This window comes from Esox lucius, chromosome 22 (genome assembly GCF_011004845.1).
Source record: "Esox lucius isolate fEsoLuc1 chromosome 22, fEsoLuc1.pri, whole genome shotgun sequence".
Taxonomy (NCBI): Eukaryota; Metazoa; Chordata; class Actinopteri; order Esociformes; family Esocidae; genus Esox; species Esox lucius.
In genome coordinates, this window is record NC_047590.1 from 15,729,518 (window position 1) to 15,742,956 (window position 13,439).

A 13,439-nucleotide genomic window follows, 5' to 3' on the forward strand; every position below is an offset into this window, starting at 1 on the left:
TGTGACGATACAATGCTAAAATAGGCCTACGGATATTTTCAGTAAACTTTGATTTTCTTTCTGAAATACCTCAGTGGATAATGCTAGCGATGGTCGTCTGTTGTTTTCTACGCTTCCTCTACTCCGACGTTTTCCCATAATGTGTTGTTTTCCCGCGCTTTGGCAATATTTTGTAATGACATCATCGAAATAACGAGGGTTACGCCCATTTCATTTTACGCGCCGGCGCGCTGCAGATATTCCCCAATCGCTTCGTGGACGTTTTTTCCACGGTCCAATAAAAACAAAACATGCACTAAGCACCAATCATCTACGTGTATCCCTGTATATTTAACCAATCTACGAAGAGTAAAGTTGATTATATAGTCCAATCAGATCCTGCGGAGCTTCGTGTCCGATTCGAGGGGTCGCAACGTCTGCCGGCTTTCTTTTCCGCCTTCTCTTTTGGTTGATCTCTTTCTGGCTCTCACTGCAATGGCGGAGCAGCAGCAATTCTACCTCTTGTTGGGCAACCTGATGAGCCCTGACAACAACATCAGGAAACAGTCAGAGGTAAGCTCACAAAAGATACTGTCGAGGACTGTGACTAGAATGTTGCCAATACCGTGTTGAGAGGCTAAACGCTAGCTGCTAGTTAGCCAAGTTGCTAACGACGTAGTATTTGGGTAGGTAGCTAGCAGATTCTAGCGTTTAGCCCTGCCCACGTGTGAGAACGAAGTTGACTGAGGGCGGCTAAAGCAGCTAACTAGCTAGTCGGCCAAAAAAATAACATTGCATAGGAAATGTGTGTTTGGCCACGTTACGTTATTTCTTTAGCTCGCTAAATAAGTAACTCAGGGATACTTTGTCAAATGTTTCGAATAAAAATCTATCTTCGTAGGTTTCTAATGGCACGAAATAAACTTCCATTTAGATAATGACCCTCGAAGTTGTTATAATACACGTTTGTTTAGTTAGCTACTGCTACTTAGGTGATTCTCTTTCCTTTCAAGACTACTTGACCATGTTGTGGGCCGCAGAATTGAAGTGTGACGTTATATAAATAACTACAATGTTAAAATTCTTAGATAAACCGAAGCTAGTAGTCTACAACCGTATTCCTGCTCATCCAACGAGACGTATTAAGCTAGCTAGCTAGGTTATCTAACAAGATGGCTTACTACGCTAGTTAGGTATATATATTTTTCGTATGAATTGAATATGCCTGTTGACATGAGCCCCATCTATACAACTGTGTAAATTAGATTAACGTTAAGGATGTAGCTAGTGGTCTGACACTTTCACTGACCCGCGCCAACTTTACCAAGCTTCGCAGTCCTGGGGGGATTTGTATAGCTTTCTAATTCGCTTGTTTTTCACTGATCGTATCTACGTATCCGCGTTATAGACTAGTTTTGGATCTGTAATGCATTGTTGTGGACCGTCACTTAATCAGAGCTTTCACACTGGATTCAAGTGTTGAATCTTATCACACTCATCCCCCACCAGCGGTCAGCACTTTCCATTATGAAAGACAATGACTGCCCGCTGCGATGGTTAAGCTCATCGGAATCCTTTAGTCAGAGGGAATGTCATGGTTACCCGGAATCCTACATTGTCTACCCTCTTACTGGAGAGCAGTGGTTGAATAAAAAGATTGGATTAGGCTATCGTAGACATTGTCACCTCCTGTGAAACTGTATGCCATATAATCAAACTCATTACCATGACAAGAAAACGATGCATGTAATGGAAATCAATATACGCCCCTTTTGGGCTGGGAGTGTTTTAATGTTTATTTACATTGCTGTTACCTAAAAGTCCACTCGCTACATTAGGTGCCACCTATATAGCAAAACAAATGAGCATTACTGAGGCTGCTGCCTGAGACGGCGATTGTGGAATGCATCACTTAGCTGGTGGACTGTAGCTGTCGAACAGGCCAAGAGGATATGACACTTGTCTGGCCTGTGAACACGTGGCTCCCAGCTGTCACCCTACTCCTTGGGATTTCTTCTACTGTAACCGGAGTCACCAAGCATCCAATCACAGCTCTACTAAACATTCCTGCCATTGTACCCTGAACCAGATGCCGGACATCTCCTGCATTAGATAAACAACTTAAGTAGCCTCTAGCTATTATGGCAACGCAGATATTAAGTGTGTAAACCTCTGTTGCGCAAAGCAGCCTTATCCATGATGATCGTGATTTCCGCACTCTGACACTCCATTGAACCCCATTCAGAAAAATGAGTGTTTCCACCCTTGATTTGTCTTTTTCTCTCCCCGCAGGAAGCTTATGACAACATCCCCGGTCAGACGAAGATCACGTTTTTGCTTCAGGCCATCAGAGATGTGGCCTGTGCCGAAGAGGTATGAGGAATCTTAGGCATGAACTTTCTGATGGGAGAATACAAATCTAGACTGGAAATTAGTCATAAGCCTTAACATTTTTCAAGCAAAATGTGTGCATGATACCATCGCCGGGAATCATCCACTCTATTTTAGGAATTGTGTGTACTCATTCCAGCTGTCCGCTTCATTTTTCTGGCATTGTGTCAGCTCAAATACCATGCATGTTTTTTTTGTTTTTTTTACGCGTTGCAGCTGAGTTGACACAACTGCATTGGTAGGCCTTGGAGCCTGGCAACTGTCTGTTAAACCAATTTGACAGTAATGTTTTACCATGCCAGTGAGTCATGCTCTTGACATTTTGTTAGGTTGGCCTAGCTCAGTTGCAGTGGCTAGCTGGCCAGCGTGGCCCTTTATGCCCCTCTGGCTGCAAATGACATACTACTCCCTATGTAGTGCACTGCTATTGACTATGGCTCCATGGTCCCTGGTCAAAAGTAGTGGGCTGAAGAGGGAGTGGCCTTCTAAAACCCCCTGCCTCATGACAGACTGGTATTTATAGAGCCATGAAACGGGAGCAAGCCAGGCCAATCTCCCAGGAAGACCCCACCTCTCCTATTTCTGTTTGGAATTGTTTTAAAGGTCTATCTAGGGGATGTCAATATGGTTTATCTGCAGCACCTTATCGCAATGTTAGGCAGCTTGTATCCATGGACGTCCCTATGGAATGTTTACATTGCAGGGATGAGAGGATTGGAAAGTGAGATTACGCCCGTGCCATTGGTAGTTGGAGACTGGACAGAAGACACAGCTTTTCACTTAAATCTGTTTAATAGTGAGAATGTGCCCCTCCCCCACCAGGTCAAGACGATGGCGGCTGTGCTCCTGCGGCGCCTGCTGTCGTCCTCCTTTGAGGAGATCTACCCTGGCCTGACTGTGGACATGCAGACGGCCATCAAGACAGAGCTCGTTACCAGCATCCAGACAGAAGCTTCGCCCAACATCCGCAAGAAGGTTGCCGACATCGCTGCAGAACTCTGCCGCAACCTCATCGGTGGGTGGGGTGGGGGGCGGTCATGAGCGCATCCATAGTTGAACTGTCAATCCATGAACATTTGTGGGATTTGGGATTTCTTGGCTGATTTCATATTTTAAAACTATGAACCCTTTGCATCCGCTTACAACATGAATGTGCTCTCCAAGCTGTTTCTTATTGTTTCTAATGTACTGTCAGATGATGATGGAAACAACCAGTGGCCAGAACTGCTTAAGTTCCTGTTTGACTCCGTGAACTCTGACAATGTTGGCCTGCGAGAGGCAGCGCTGCATATATTCTGGTGAGTCAGCTGACGTTTTGCCCCTTTCTGTACGTGCTTTTAAACCAATGATTATGTTTTATTAAGTGTAGCCTAAATGTTGTGTATGTGCATCGTTTGTCATAAAACTCATGTGTGTTCTTGTTTCCTCTAGGAATTTCCCGGGAATCTTTGGTAATCAACAGCAGCATTACATGGATGTGATCAAGAGGATGCTCGTTCAGTGTATGCAGGACCAGGATAACCCTCAGGTGAGGGCTGTGCCAGGGCCACATTGTGACTGCACATTGTTTTCTCTGTTCAACTCTCCTGAATCTGTAGGGAGTTTGTGGTGACACATGGCTGTAGCTTACTTTGGAATATAGCAAGATAAGACTGGGAAGGGTGGCAAATAGGTGGCTAACTGCAGTAGGTGTATTCATAGCTTTCAAATCTTTGCCATGACACTAAAGAATTTCCTGTGGATGCACACATCTTAGTTTTTCTTTCTGGGTGACTGCGACATGTCTAAAGGTGCAGGTTTTCCAGAGAAACTGGTTATACAATTCCAGTTTCCCTGGAATAAAGGCAAGCTACTCAGTTAATGTGTTGAAAATAATGCAATGGCAAACATTTTGTATTTTGGTTTTTGCTGAATCAAAACAAAATACTCCATCTCTTCTATAAGCTTTATTTCATGAAAGAGAACATAAGATGTCTAGTTAAAGCTAGTTCTGTATGTAGTACAATTTGTTCTGAATTGGTTGTAAAGCAGTACTGTCATGCGTCGTCGTCCCCAGATCCGTACTCTGGCTGCTCGTGCTGCCGCCTCATTCGTGCTGTCTAACGAGGGGAACGCTGCCCTGCTGAAGCACTTCTCTGATCTGCTGCCAGGCATCCTGCAGGTGATACGGGAGATTTGTTTTCTGTACACTCATTACTGATACATCTCACAGATCTGTTACCGATGAACATTTGCTCGTCTGGTGTGGATTAAGCTCAACTTTTAGCTGGCGTTACTCCTCTCCTCTGGTGTAACCGACTTTGTACCCGCCCAGGCGGTGAATGAGTCCTGTTACCAGGGTGACGACTCGGTGCTGAAGTCCCTGGTGGAGATCGCCGACACAGCGCCCAAGTACCTGCGGCCCAACCTGGAGGCTACCCTGCAGCTCAGCCTGAAGCTGTGTGCCGACACCAACCTGACCAACATGCAGAGGCAGCTGGCCCTGGAGGTGATTGTCACGCTGTCCGAGACTGCCGCTGCCATGCTGAGGAAACACACCGCCATCGTGGCGTCCAGCGGTTAGTGACGGGCGGGACCGGTCCTGTGTTTTTCTCACCTCATTACTCTAATCCCTCCCCAGGTGTTCGGTGTGGACTTTGTGATGCATATAATTGTTTAGTTGAAATGCAGTGTTTGTTCTCTTTATAGATGAATGAGTATGGGTGTTAGGCAGTAAGTGGCTCATTTAACATGGGGTTTGTGTGTAGTTCCCCAGATGCTGGCGATGATGGTAGACCTGGAGGAGGATGAGGAGTGGGCAATGGCTGATGAGCTGGAGGACGATGACTTTGACAGGTATGGCCTAGTTGCCTCAATCCAGAGCTCTTCAACTGGCACACATGTCCAGAAAAAGAATCCCCTGGTCCCGCCTCTAAAGCAAGAGCCTTCACCTGAGCAGGAAGTTGTATCACCCAAACACACTGTTCAGACAGGGTGGACAGAAGGCATGAAATGGCGGTGCCTGACTGTGTTGTAAAAATGTTTTTGCAGTAATGCGGTCGCTGGAGAGAGTGCTTTGGACAGAATTGCCTGTGGGCTGGGTGGGAAGATTGTGCTTCCCATGATCAAGCAACACATAATGACCATGCTGCAGAACCGTAAGTATGCCATCCATCTTCAAACACATTTATCTACTTATATTTCTTTTTTATTAATTAGCAGTCTCTTATCCCGAGCCACCAAGTCCCAAAATATAGCCGCGGGAAACGTTAAAGCAACCATATTATAGCGTGTGCATGTCATGTAGACAAGTGATCTAGCAACACTTTAGAAACTGTTGCGTAATGACTTGTATCTTCAAATGATGGGACGTGTTTTATTGGAATGCTCTGCGTGTAAGAGCTTGGTTTTCCCTGTGCTGTGTTACTGATCCCCTCCGTCTGCAGCTGACTGGAAGTATCGGCACGCTGGGCTCATGGCGCTGTCTGCCATCGGGGAGGGCTGTCACCAGCAGATGGAGGCTATCCTCAACGAGATCGTCAGCTTCGTGCTGCTCTTCTGCCAGGACCCTGTGAGTTCACCGTCAGCCTGTGTTTTCATGTCGGCAGTTTTGGGCCACTCGCCAATTTTACTACGTCAGCTGTTGTGGTCTTCGTGCCGTGTTCTCACGTTGACCGTCTTTGCTTCCAGCACCCCAGAGTCCGTTACGCTGCCTGCAACGCCATCGGTCAGATGGCTACAGATTTCGCCCCCACCTTCCAAAAGAAATTCCATGATAAGGTTTGACACTCGTCATGTCCGCAAACGCTTCTTTACAAGAGATTACAACTGGCGGTGTCGATTGGCGCTTTCCCAGCTGACCTTTTTGTCTCTCCGATACCCCCCCCCCAGGTGATCTCTGCCCTGTTGCAGACCATGGAGGACCAGACCAATCCCCGTGTCCAGGCTCACGCCGCCGCAGCCCTCATCAATTTCACTGAAGACTGCCCAAAGTCTCTCCTCGTCCCCTACCTGGACAGCCTGGTGCAGCACCTCCATGTAATCATGGCGGCCAAGCTCCAGGAGGTACGTTTCAGACTTTATAACTTGGATAATAACATGTCCACCCAAAAGGGGTTTTGTCTGCACCAGCCCTCTCTAGCTGCACAGTAACAACTTTTGGGATATGAAATGTCAGAACCACCTTTCTCTTAGTATTACTTCAATGGCAGACTACATTCACAATCAAGTGTGTATTTTAGTTCCCAGATGGTGCTTTAGCTCTAGCTGATTGTAACTGGTCTTTAGGATTCAAATTACTAGTTAAATCTAATGAGTATATGCTAATGTGTGTCTCCACCTTTCAGCTAGTCCAAAAGGGGACAAAGCTGGTTCTGGAGCAGGTGGTGACGTCCATCGCGTCCGTGGCCGACACAGCTGAGGAGAAGTTTGTTCCCTACTACGACCTGTTCATGCCCTCACTGAAACACATTGTGGAGAACGCCGTGCAGAAGGAGTTGAGACTCCTCAGGGGGAAGACCATTGAGTGCATCAGCCTCATCGGCCTGGCCGTCGGCAAGGAAAAGGTACACTCTCTCTGCTGTCCTTCAGGTGCTCAGGCTGATTTGTACACCAGGAAACCCTGCCAAACACGCACTCTGTGTTGCACATCAGGTGCTGAACATTTTCCATACATCTTGTCTGTTGACCCGACTGCCTGCTTTTTTTTTGTCTCAGTTCATGCCTGATGCGTCGGCTGTGATGCAGCTGCTGCTGAAGACCCAGACAGACTTCAACGACCTGGAGGATGATGACCCACAGGTACAGGAATCCAGCATGTGTCTGATCTAGAAGTCTGGCATTTGGGTAGAACCAGGGCAAATGGCTCTACTTTATTTTTACACACAACATTTGGATGGTTTGACTGAACTGAAAATTCTCTGGGTCGCTGTCAGTGTTACTAATCATAAAGTCTGCATCTAACAACTACTTGGATTACTACATTGATTATCTGGATATAAATATGCACTCCAGCTTTAAATCCAGGTGTTGAAAAATACCAGTTTTTCCCCCCTCATTTTGCAGTCCTCTTTTCAAAGCAACATGCAATAGTAATATTCATCACTTTGGAATGTATCCATAATTTCACTTCTTAATGAACTGGTAAAATACAGACTAACAAGGAGAAATGGGGAATGGTGAAATCTTTGAGGATCTTATAGCAGGCAACTTTAACTGAAACTAAGACCTTGCGAAAAATACATCCCCAGTCATCTCAATATTAAAGTATTTCATTTTTTATTGTGGTGAAACAGAATTAGCAAAATGACGTTATGTTATGTGTTAGACACTGCTTGGTTATAAACTCGTTCCTTCTACTGAGGTATACTGCTACCCACAGTAAGGCGTCAACCATGCATTCAAGATTAAACCACTTCTCACGTTCAAACAACTCATCCCCTGAAAGCCAAACTGAAACAAGCCCTCTGAAAAGCTGACAATGTTTCCGGTGTCTTATCATGCACAGCCCTCTAACCTCTGGTCATGGCTGCCTGTTCTTTTAGATGTTCCTGTGCCACATGAGTTGTATTTATTTTCCAGCAGACTAAGTCTTCAGTGTAAATGCAGTAGAATTGAGATGTACACATCTATTTTTCAATTGTAATTTTCTTTTGTGCCACAGATGGACCAAACTAATCAATCCATGAAATGAGCCAGCAGTATTTCATTATGAGTGTCATTAGAGCCCAATTAAACATCAAAGTTGTAGAGGACATGCCCAGTTATTGCCTCCCCATTTCAAAAATATTCTTTCAGCTGAAATCTTGGTTGTCTGTGCTCTCAGATCTCTTACATGATCTCCGCCTGGGCCAGGATGTGTAAGATCCTGGGGAAGGAGTTCCAGCAGTACCTGCCTGTGGTCATGGGTCCTCTGATGAAGACAGCCTCCATCAAGCCAGAGGTGGCCCTCCTGGACAGTAAGTCCTCCCTCTGTCCACATTGATATTGTTATCACAAAGCCAACAATGTCTGGGGTTCTGTCAAATTGCTGTGGGTATACAGCTCTGGAAGAAATTAAGAGACCACTGCACCTTTTTCTTTCCTTTCCAAAAAAGTCGAAAAGGAAGGTTTTGAGTGAGGAACAGAAGCGTTCAATTTGCAGTGGTCTCTTCATTTTAACCCTTCTGTTCCTCACTCAAACTTCCTTTTCAACTTCATTGGAAAAGAGAAAAAGGTGCAGTGGTCTCTTAATTTTCTCCGGAGCTGTATGTGCATTGGAAGCTTGCTGTGCTTCTCGAGGGGAGGGGTGGTTCAGGCCCATCCTGCGGCGTGTTACACCCTCTGTCTTGCTCCCCAGCCCAGGACATGGAGAACATGTCAGAGGATGACGGCTGGGAGTTTGTAAACCTGGGGGACCAGCAGAGCTTTGGTATCAAGACAGCTGGCCTGGAGGAGAAGGCCACCGCCTGCCAGATGCTGGTGAGTCTTTGAGAGGGACTGCATCTCTGACACTACCTAAACTCCGGGTTGGTGGGGGGAAAAAATCAGTGTCATTTTTGACATGCTGCCACGCTCTGCAGCATTTAATCTTCATGGATTTAGCTTGTTGTCCTAAAAGGCTGTCTTCTCCGTTTTCTCCAGGTGTGCTACGCCAAAGAGCTGAAGGAAGGATTCGTCGAGTACACGGAACAGGTGGTTAAGCTGATGGTTCCTCTACTGAAGTTCTACTTCCACGATGATATCCTTTTGTGGGAGTACTGTCAGAACCTGGGTTAAGGTCTGAGTTAATTGGGGGGAGGTTGTCTACAGTGTTGTCTTCTACCATGGCTGGGTTCTCCTTAACCAGTGGGTCTACGCGTCCGGGTGGCCGCAGCAGAGTCCATGCCCCTGCTGCTTGAGTGTGCGCGGGTTCGAGGCCCAGAGTACCTCACGCAGATGTGGCACTTCATGTGTGACGCCCTCATCAAGGCCATTGGCACAGAGCCTGACTCCGACGTCCTGTCAGAAATCATGCATTCGTTTGCCAAGGTGAAGCAGATTGTCCCTTACTAGTGGTTAAGAAACCTGCTCTTTTTATTTTATAAACTATATACATTTTCATCCTTTGGTCTCACACTGTTATTAATGACCTATGCTCATGGCTGCCTGTTAATTTTCAGTGTATTGAGCTAATGGGGGAGGGCTGCCTGAACAACGAACACTTTGAGGAACTGGGAGGGATCCTGAAGGGGAAGCTAGAGGAGCACTTCAAGAACCAGGAGCTGAGACAGGCCAAACGACAGGACGAGGACTACGATGAGGGGGTGGAGGAGACGTTACAAGATGAGGTGCGCATCTTGTATTTTGTATGGCATGCTTGCCACACGTGGTTGATGTTTGCTGGTCAGCTCTCCAGCTTGACTCTTTCAAATGGAAGGCGAGCAGCCATTGAGCGTGTGTTTAGGCTTCTGCTGCAGGTGGCAGGCCACATTTGTGACTGTTCATTTTCTCATCTGTAGAATGAGTCGGTGTGTTTAATGGTCTGTCGTTTTGAGTTTGTGCATTAGTGAAACTGCCAGTCACAGTTCCCCCGGCCGGGTTTCCTGTCATGTGATTTTTGTTCTGTGTTCTGCAGGATGAAAACGACGTGTACATTCTGACCAAAGTGTCAGACATTTTGCACTCTGTGTTCAGCAGTTACAAGGAACAAGTGCTGCCCTGGTTTGAGCAGCTTCTACAGCTCGTTGTCCAGCTCATAGTAAGTATCCTTCCTGTGCTCCCTTGATGGACAGATGTCAACTTTACCCTGGAACATGAATTATTCATACCGTACTAAACTGTTGCAGTCTGTAATAAAAACTATAATATTTGGTTGAATTCACTGTGTCCCTGCACATATGCTCTTGTTTAGAAAATTTAAAATGTCCTCACTTTAGCGCCTAATGAACACAACCACACAGATGGCATAGGTTGCTTCCCTGAACCACATGAGCTCTACTTAAACGGTGCCGTAGTGCCACTAATGTCAGAGCCTGCCTCTAACCGTTGGCCCTCGCTCCATCGTCTCCAGTGTCCGAGTCGACCCTGGGCGGACCGACAGTGGGGTCTGTGCATCTTCGACGACGTGGTCGAGCACTGCAGCCCCTCGTCCTTCAAGTATGCCGACTACTTCCTGAGGCCCATGCTCCAGTCCCTGTGCGACACCAGCCCTGAGGTTAGGCAAGCCGCAGCCTACGGCGTGGGGGTCATGGCCCAGTATGGAGGAGACAACTACAGACCCTTCTGCACAGGTACCGCAAGCATTTAGGCTCCCAATGTAACTAATTGAAAGCGATTTACTACTAAACCTAGTCGATGAGTGAATCGCAGGTTTTCTTCCCTATCTTGACCGGTTATCCTCCTCCCCCCCCAGAGGCCCTGCCACTCCTGGTGGGCGTGATCCAGTCTCCGGAGTCCAAGGTCAAGGAGAACGTCAACGCTACTGAGAACTGCATCTCCGCCGTTGGGAAAGTGATGCGCTTCAGGCCTGAGTGCGCCAATGTCAACGAGATCCTACCCCATTGGCTCTCCTGGCTGCCACTCAATGAAGACAAGGAAGAAGCCGTGCACACCTTCGACTTTCTTTGTGACCTCATCGAAAGGTAGGGGCTCACTTGAATAGTGCTGACTTGGGTTGTTTGTGAGGCACAAAAGGATGTGGAACAGATCAGTAACTACCAGGACCCGACCAATCATAACCCTGCAGTTTGCAAGTCTTGGCTAACAAGCGTGACCCCGTGCCACTGTCGTGGCCTCTGATGGTCCTTTGATTGACATTGTTCTTTGTTCCCTTTACCCCAACAGCAACAACCCTATTGTCCTCGGACCAGACAATGCAAATCTTCCCAAGATATTCCAGATCATTGCTGAAGGGGTTGCCAATGAGTCCGTCAAAAGTGAGGACGCGTGCAGCAAGAGACTGGCAAATGTCATCCGTCAAGTACAGGTGAGATTGCTCTTTCTGCCAAAGTTCTTCCAGAATTCAAACTGTCCTAGGCAATTTGCAAGCCAAGATTAAACTGAAATGCTGCCTTTAGTGTCCCACGTTAATATGTTCTAGGTTAAGTCTGGTCTGTGTGCTGTTACTCCATCTAAATCTTGTTCCTCTACACTCAGGGTTCTGGAGGACTGTGGACTCAGTGTGTATCGACGCTGAATGAGAAGCAGCAGAAAGCCGTCCAGGACCTCCTCACAGCTTGAACAGCCTTATCCCCTTCCTTCGTTCATTTGAAAGCTGCAAGACCATGTATAAACATCTAGTTCCTGGATCTCCTCCCTAGATCACCACCCTCCCCACCTCCTTTTCCAGCTCTGATCTGTATGTAGCGTGTGTGGACTTCTCTGCAGCCTGGTCTTTTCCATCATCCCCTCAGTCTGTCTCCCCTGCACTCGACTGACTGTAGGGGACAGGTTGGTTTTGTCAACCGCCACGAGACTCTTCCAGAGGATTAACCCCCACTGCCCCCACCCCCCCCATCGCGTCTGTCCCCTGGAGGGGACTACATCCTCTTCTTCCTGAAATCTGATGGTTGGAGCATTGCTGGCCTCACCTGCACAAAGGGAAAACAAATTAGTATTATAACACAGTTCTCCACCCTGTTCAGAAATAGCTGGTCCTAAGATGAAATTGACTCTTTACCCATTCCACGACAAGTTCCACTCGTTTAGCTGTGCTCTGTGGAAACCATAAGAAAATGTCCTGTTTTCATGTTTACCCAGTGTCAAACTCCGAGGAGTGTGGAACTCTGTAGGACCCAGCCTGTGTATGAGGAGAGGCGTCTTGACTGAGTAGGACTGAGGAATAGAAGAGGTGGGAGTGTGTACGTGTCCCGGGGTGACCGCTGCCTGCCTCCTGGAAATTCACCTTTATTTTTGTCTCTAGGCTTTTTTTGTTTCTCTATCTGAGGAAGACCCACAGTGGCACCTGAAGAAAACAGCCACTGGCTCACTGATCTGAATGACAAAAGCATGTGTGTCAGGGGCTAACTCGCTCTCATTGAAATAAAATGATAGTTAAGAGGAAATCATGATTGTCTGTGTGGGAGATTTCAAACCAACACTTCCTAGGGGTTATTTTCATTTCATGGGAATAAGTCTAGCGATTTTTAAGGTAGGTTTGGGTTTTTTTTCCCCATGAAGGTTTACACCCATTGAATGTGATGAAGTTGGTTTAAGAGCATTCATATGATCTTCTGTACTGGGTGTTGGACGTGTGTAGAAGCATGGAATTTTATTTCTTAACTTGTGCAAACATCCTCTGCTGATATTGGGTTTAGAACCTTTATCTGCTGATATTGGGTTTAGAACCTTTATCTGCTGATATTGGGCTTAGAACCTTAGCACCCCTACAAGTATTTGATGGATTCCAACATATAAATAAAAATCTGACAATTTAATGTGTCGTTTATGCTCCTCAGTGTGCAGCTAAGCAGTTTCACCTCATTAATATCGAAGAATTTCTAAGCCACATTCCACCCCCCTGAAACAAAGTGTTTGGACCTTTAGCACAACAGGACTATAACCGTAAAACAGTATTTTATGTTAACCCAACTTCAGGTGAAATGGTGTTCACATCCAATCATTTCTAACCAGTGCGGGTGAAAGGGAGAAGGGGTGTGCAGCCTTTTCAGTATTTCTTTCAATTGACCTGCCACAGGGGCTGACTGGGTGGTGCCTGAGGACCCCGGTATGTTTATGTTCTCACAATAGGACGTAGTAAAGTGGCCCAGGTGTCATTTGTAAATGAAAGTGTATCACATTTTTGTAATTCAGTTTGCTGTGTCAGTAGCGTGCCCTCTAAGCGGCCTTGTGGGTACGCTTTCCCCTCGCCAGACGCACAAGATATATCTTCAGCTGTTGTCCAGCTCTGATTCAAACTTGATATAGATTAATTAGGTTTTGTTTTTAATTGGTTATCAGCCCCTTTTTCAATTCCAGTCCCCCAAAATATACTGCCAGATTGAATCTTTTATTGTAGGCAAATTTAAGGAACATAACTAATAAATGTTAGATTGGTCACTGGTCAAGCCAGCAATCTAAACGTTTTGTAATAAATAAATGGCTCTGAACTCATGGTTTAGGCAGAACGATTA

At 46.4% G+C, this 13,439-nt stretch overlaps 1 protein-coding gene across 1 annotated transcript; it reads left to right on the forward strand.

Annotated features, from left to right (window-relative positions):
* Positions 1–368: 368 nt before the first annotated feature.
* Positions 369–12,743, forward strand: kpnb3 (karyopherin (importin) beta 3). Its single transcript, XM_029116631.2, has 24 exons — positions 369–552; positions 2,272–2,352; positions 3,193–3,385; positions 3,566–3,668; positions 3,802–3,898; positions 4,427–4,531; positions 4,685–4,928; positions 5,118–5,205; positions 5,401–5,507; positions 5,796–5,920; positions 6,040–6,129; positions 6,241–6,414; positions 6,696–6,914; positions 7,066–7,149; positions 8,174–8,306; positions 8,687–8,808; positions 8,971–9,067; positions 9,185–9,357; positions 9,489–9,656; positions 9,944–10,066; positions 10,379–10,598; positions 10,721–10,949; positions 11,152–11,293; positions 11,464–12,743. The coding sequence occupies exons 1-24, from the start codon at positions 475–477 to the stop codon at positions 11,545–11,547; spliced, it is 3,279 nt and encodes a 1,092-aa protein (XP_028972464.2). The 5' UTR covers positions 369–474; the 3' UTR covers positions 11,548–12,743.
* Positions 12,744–13,439: the final 696 nt, after the last annotated feature.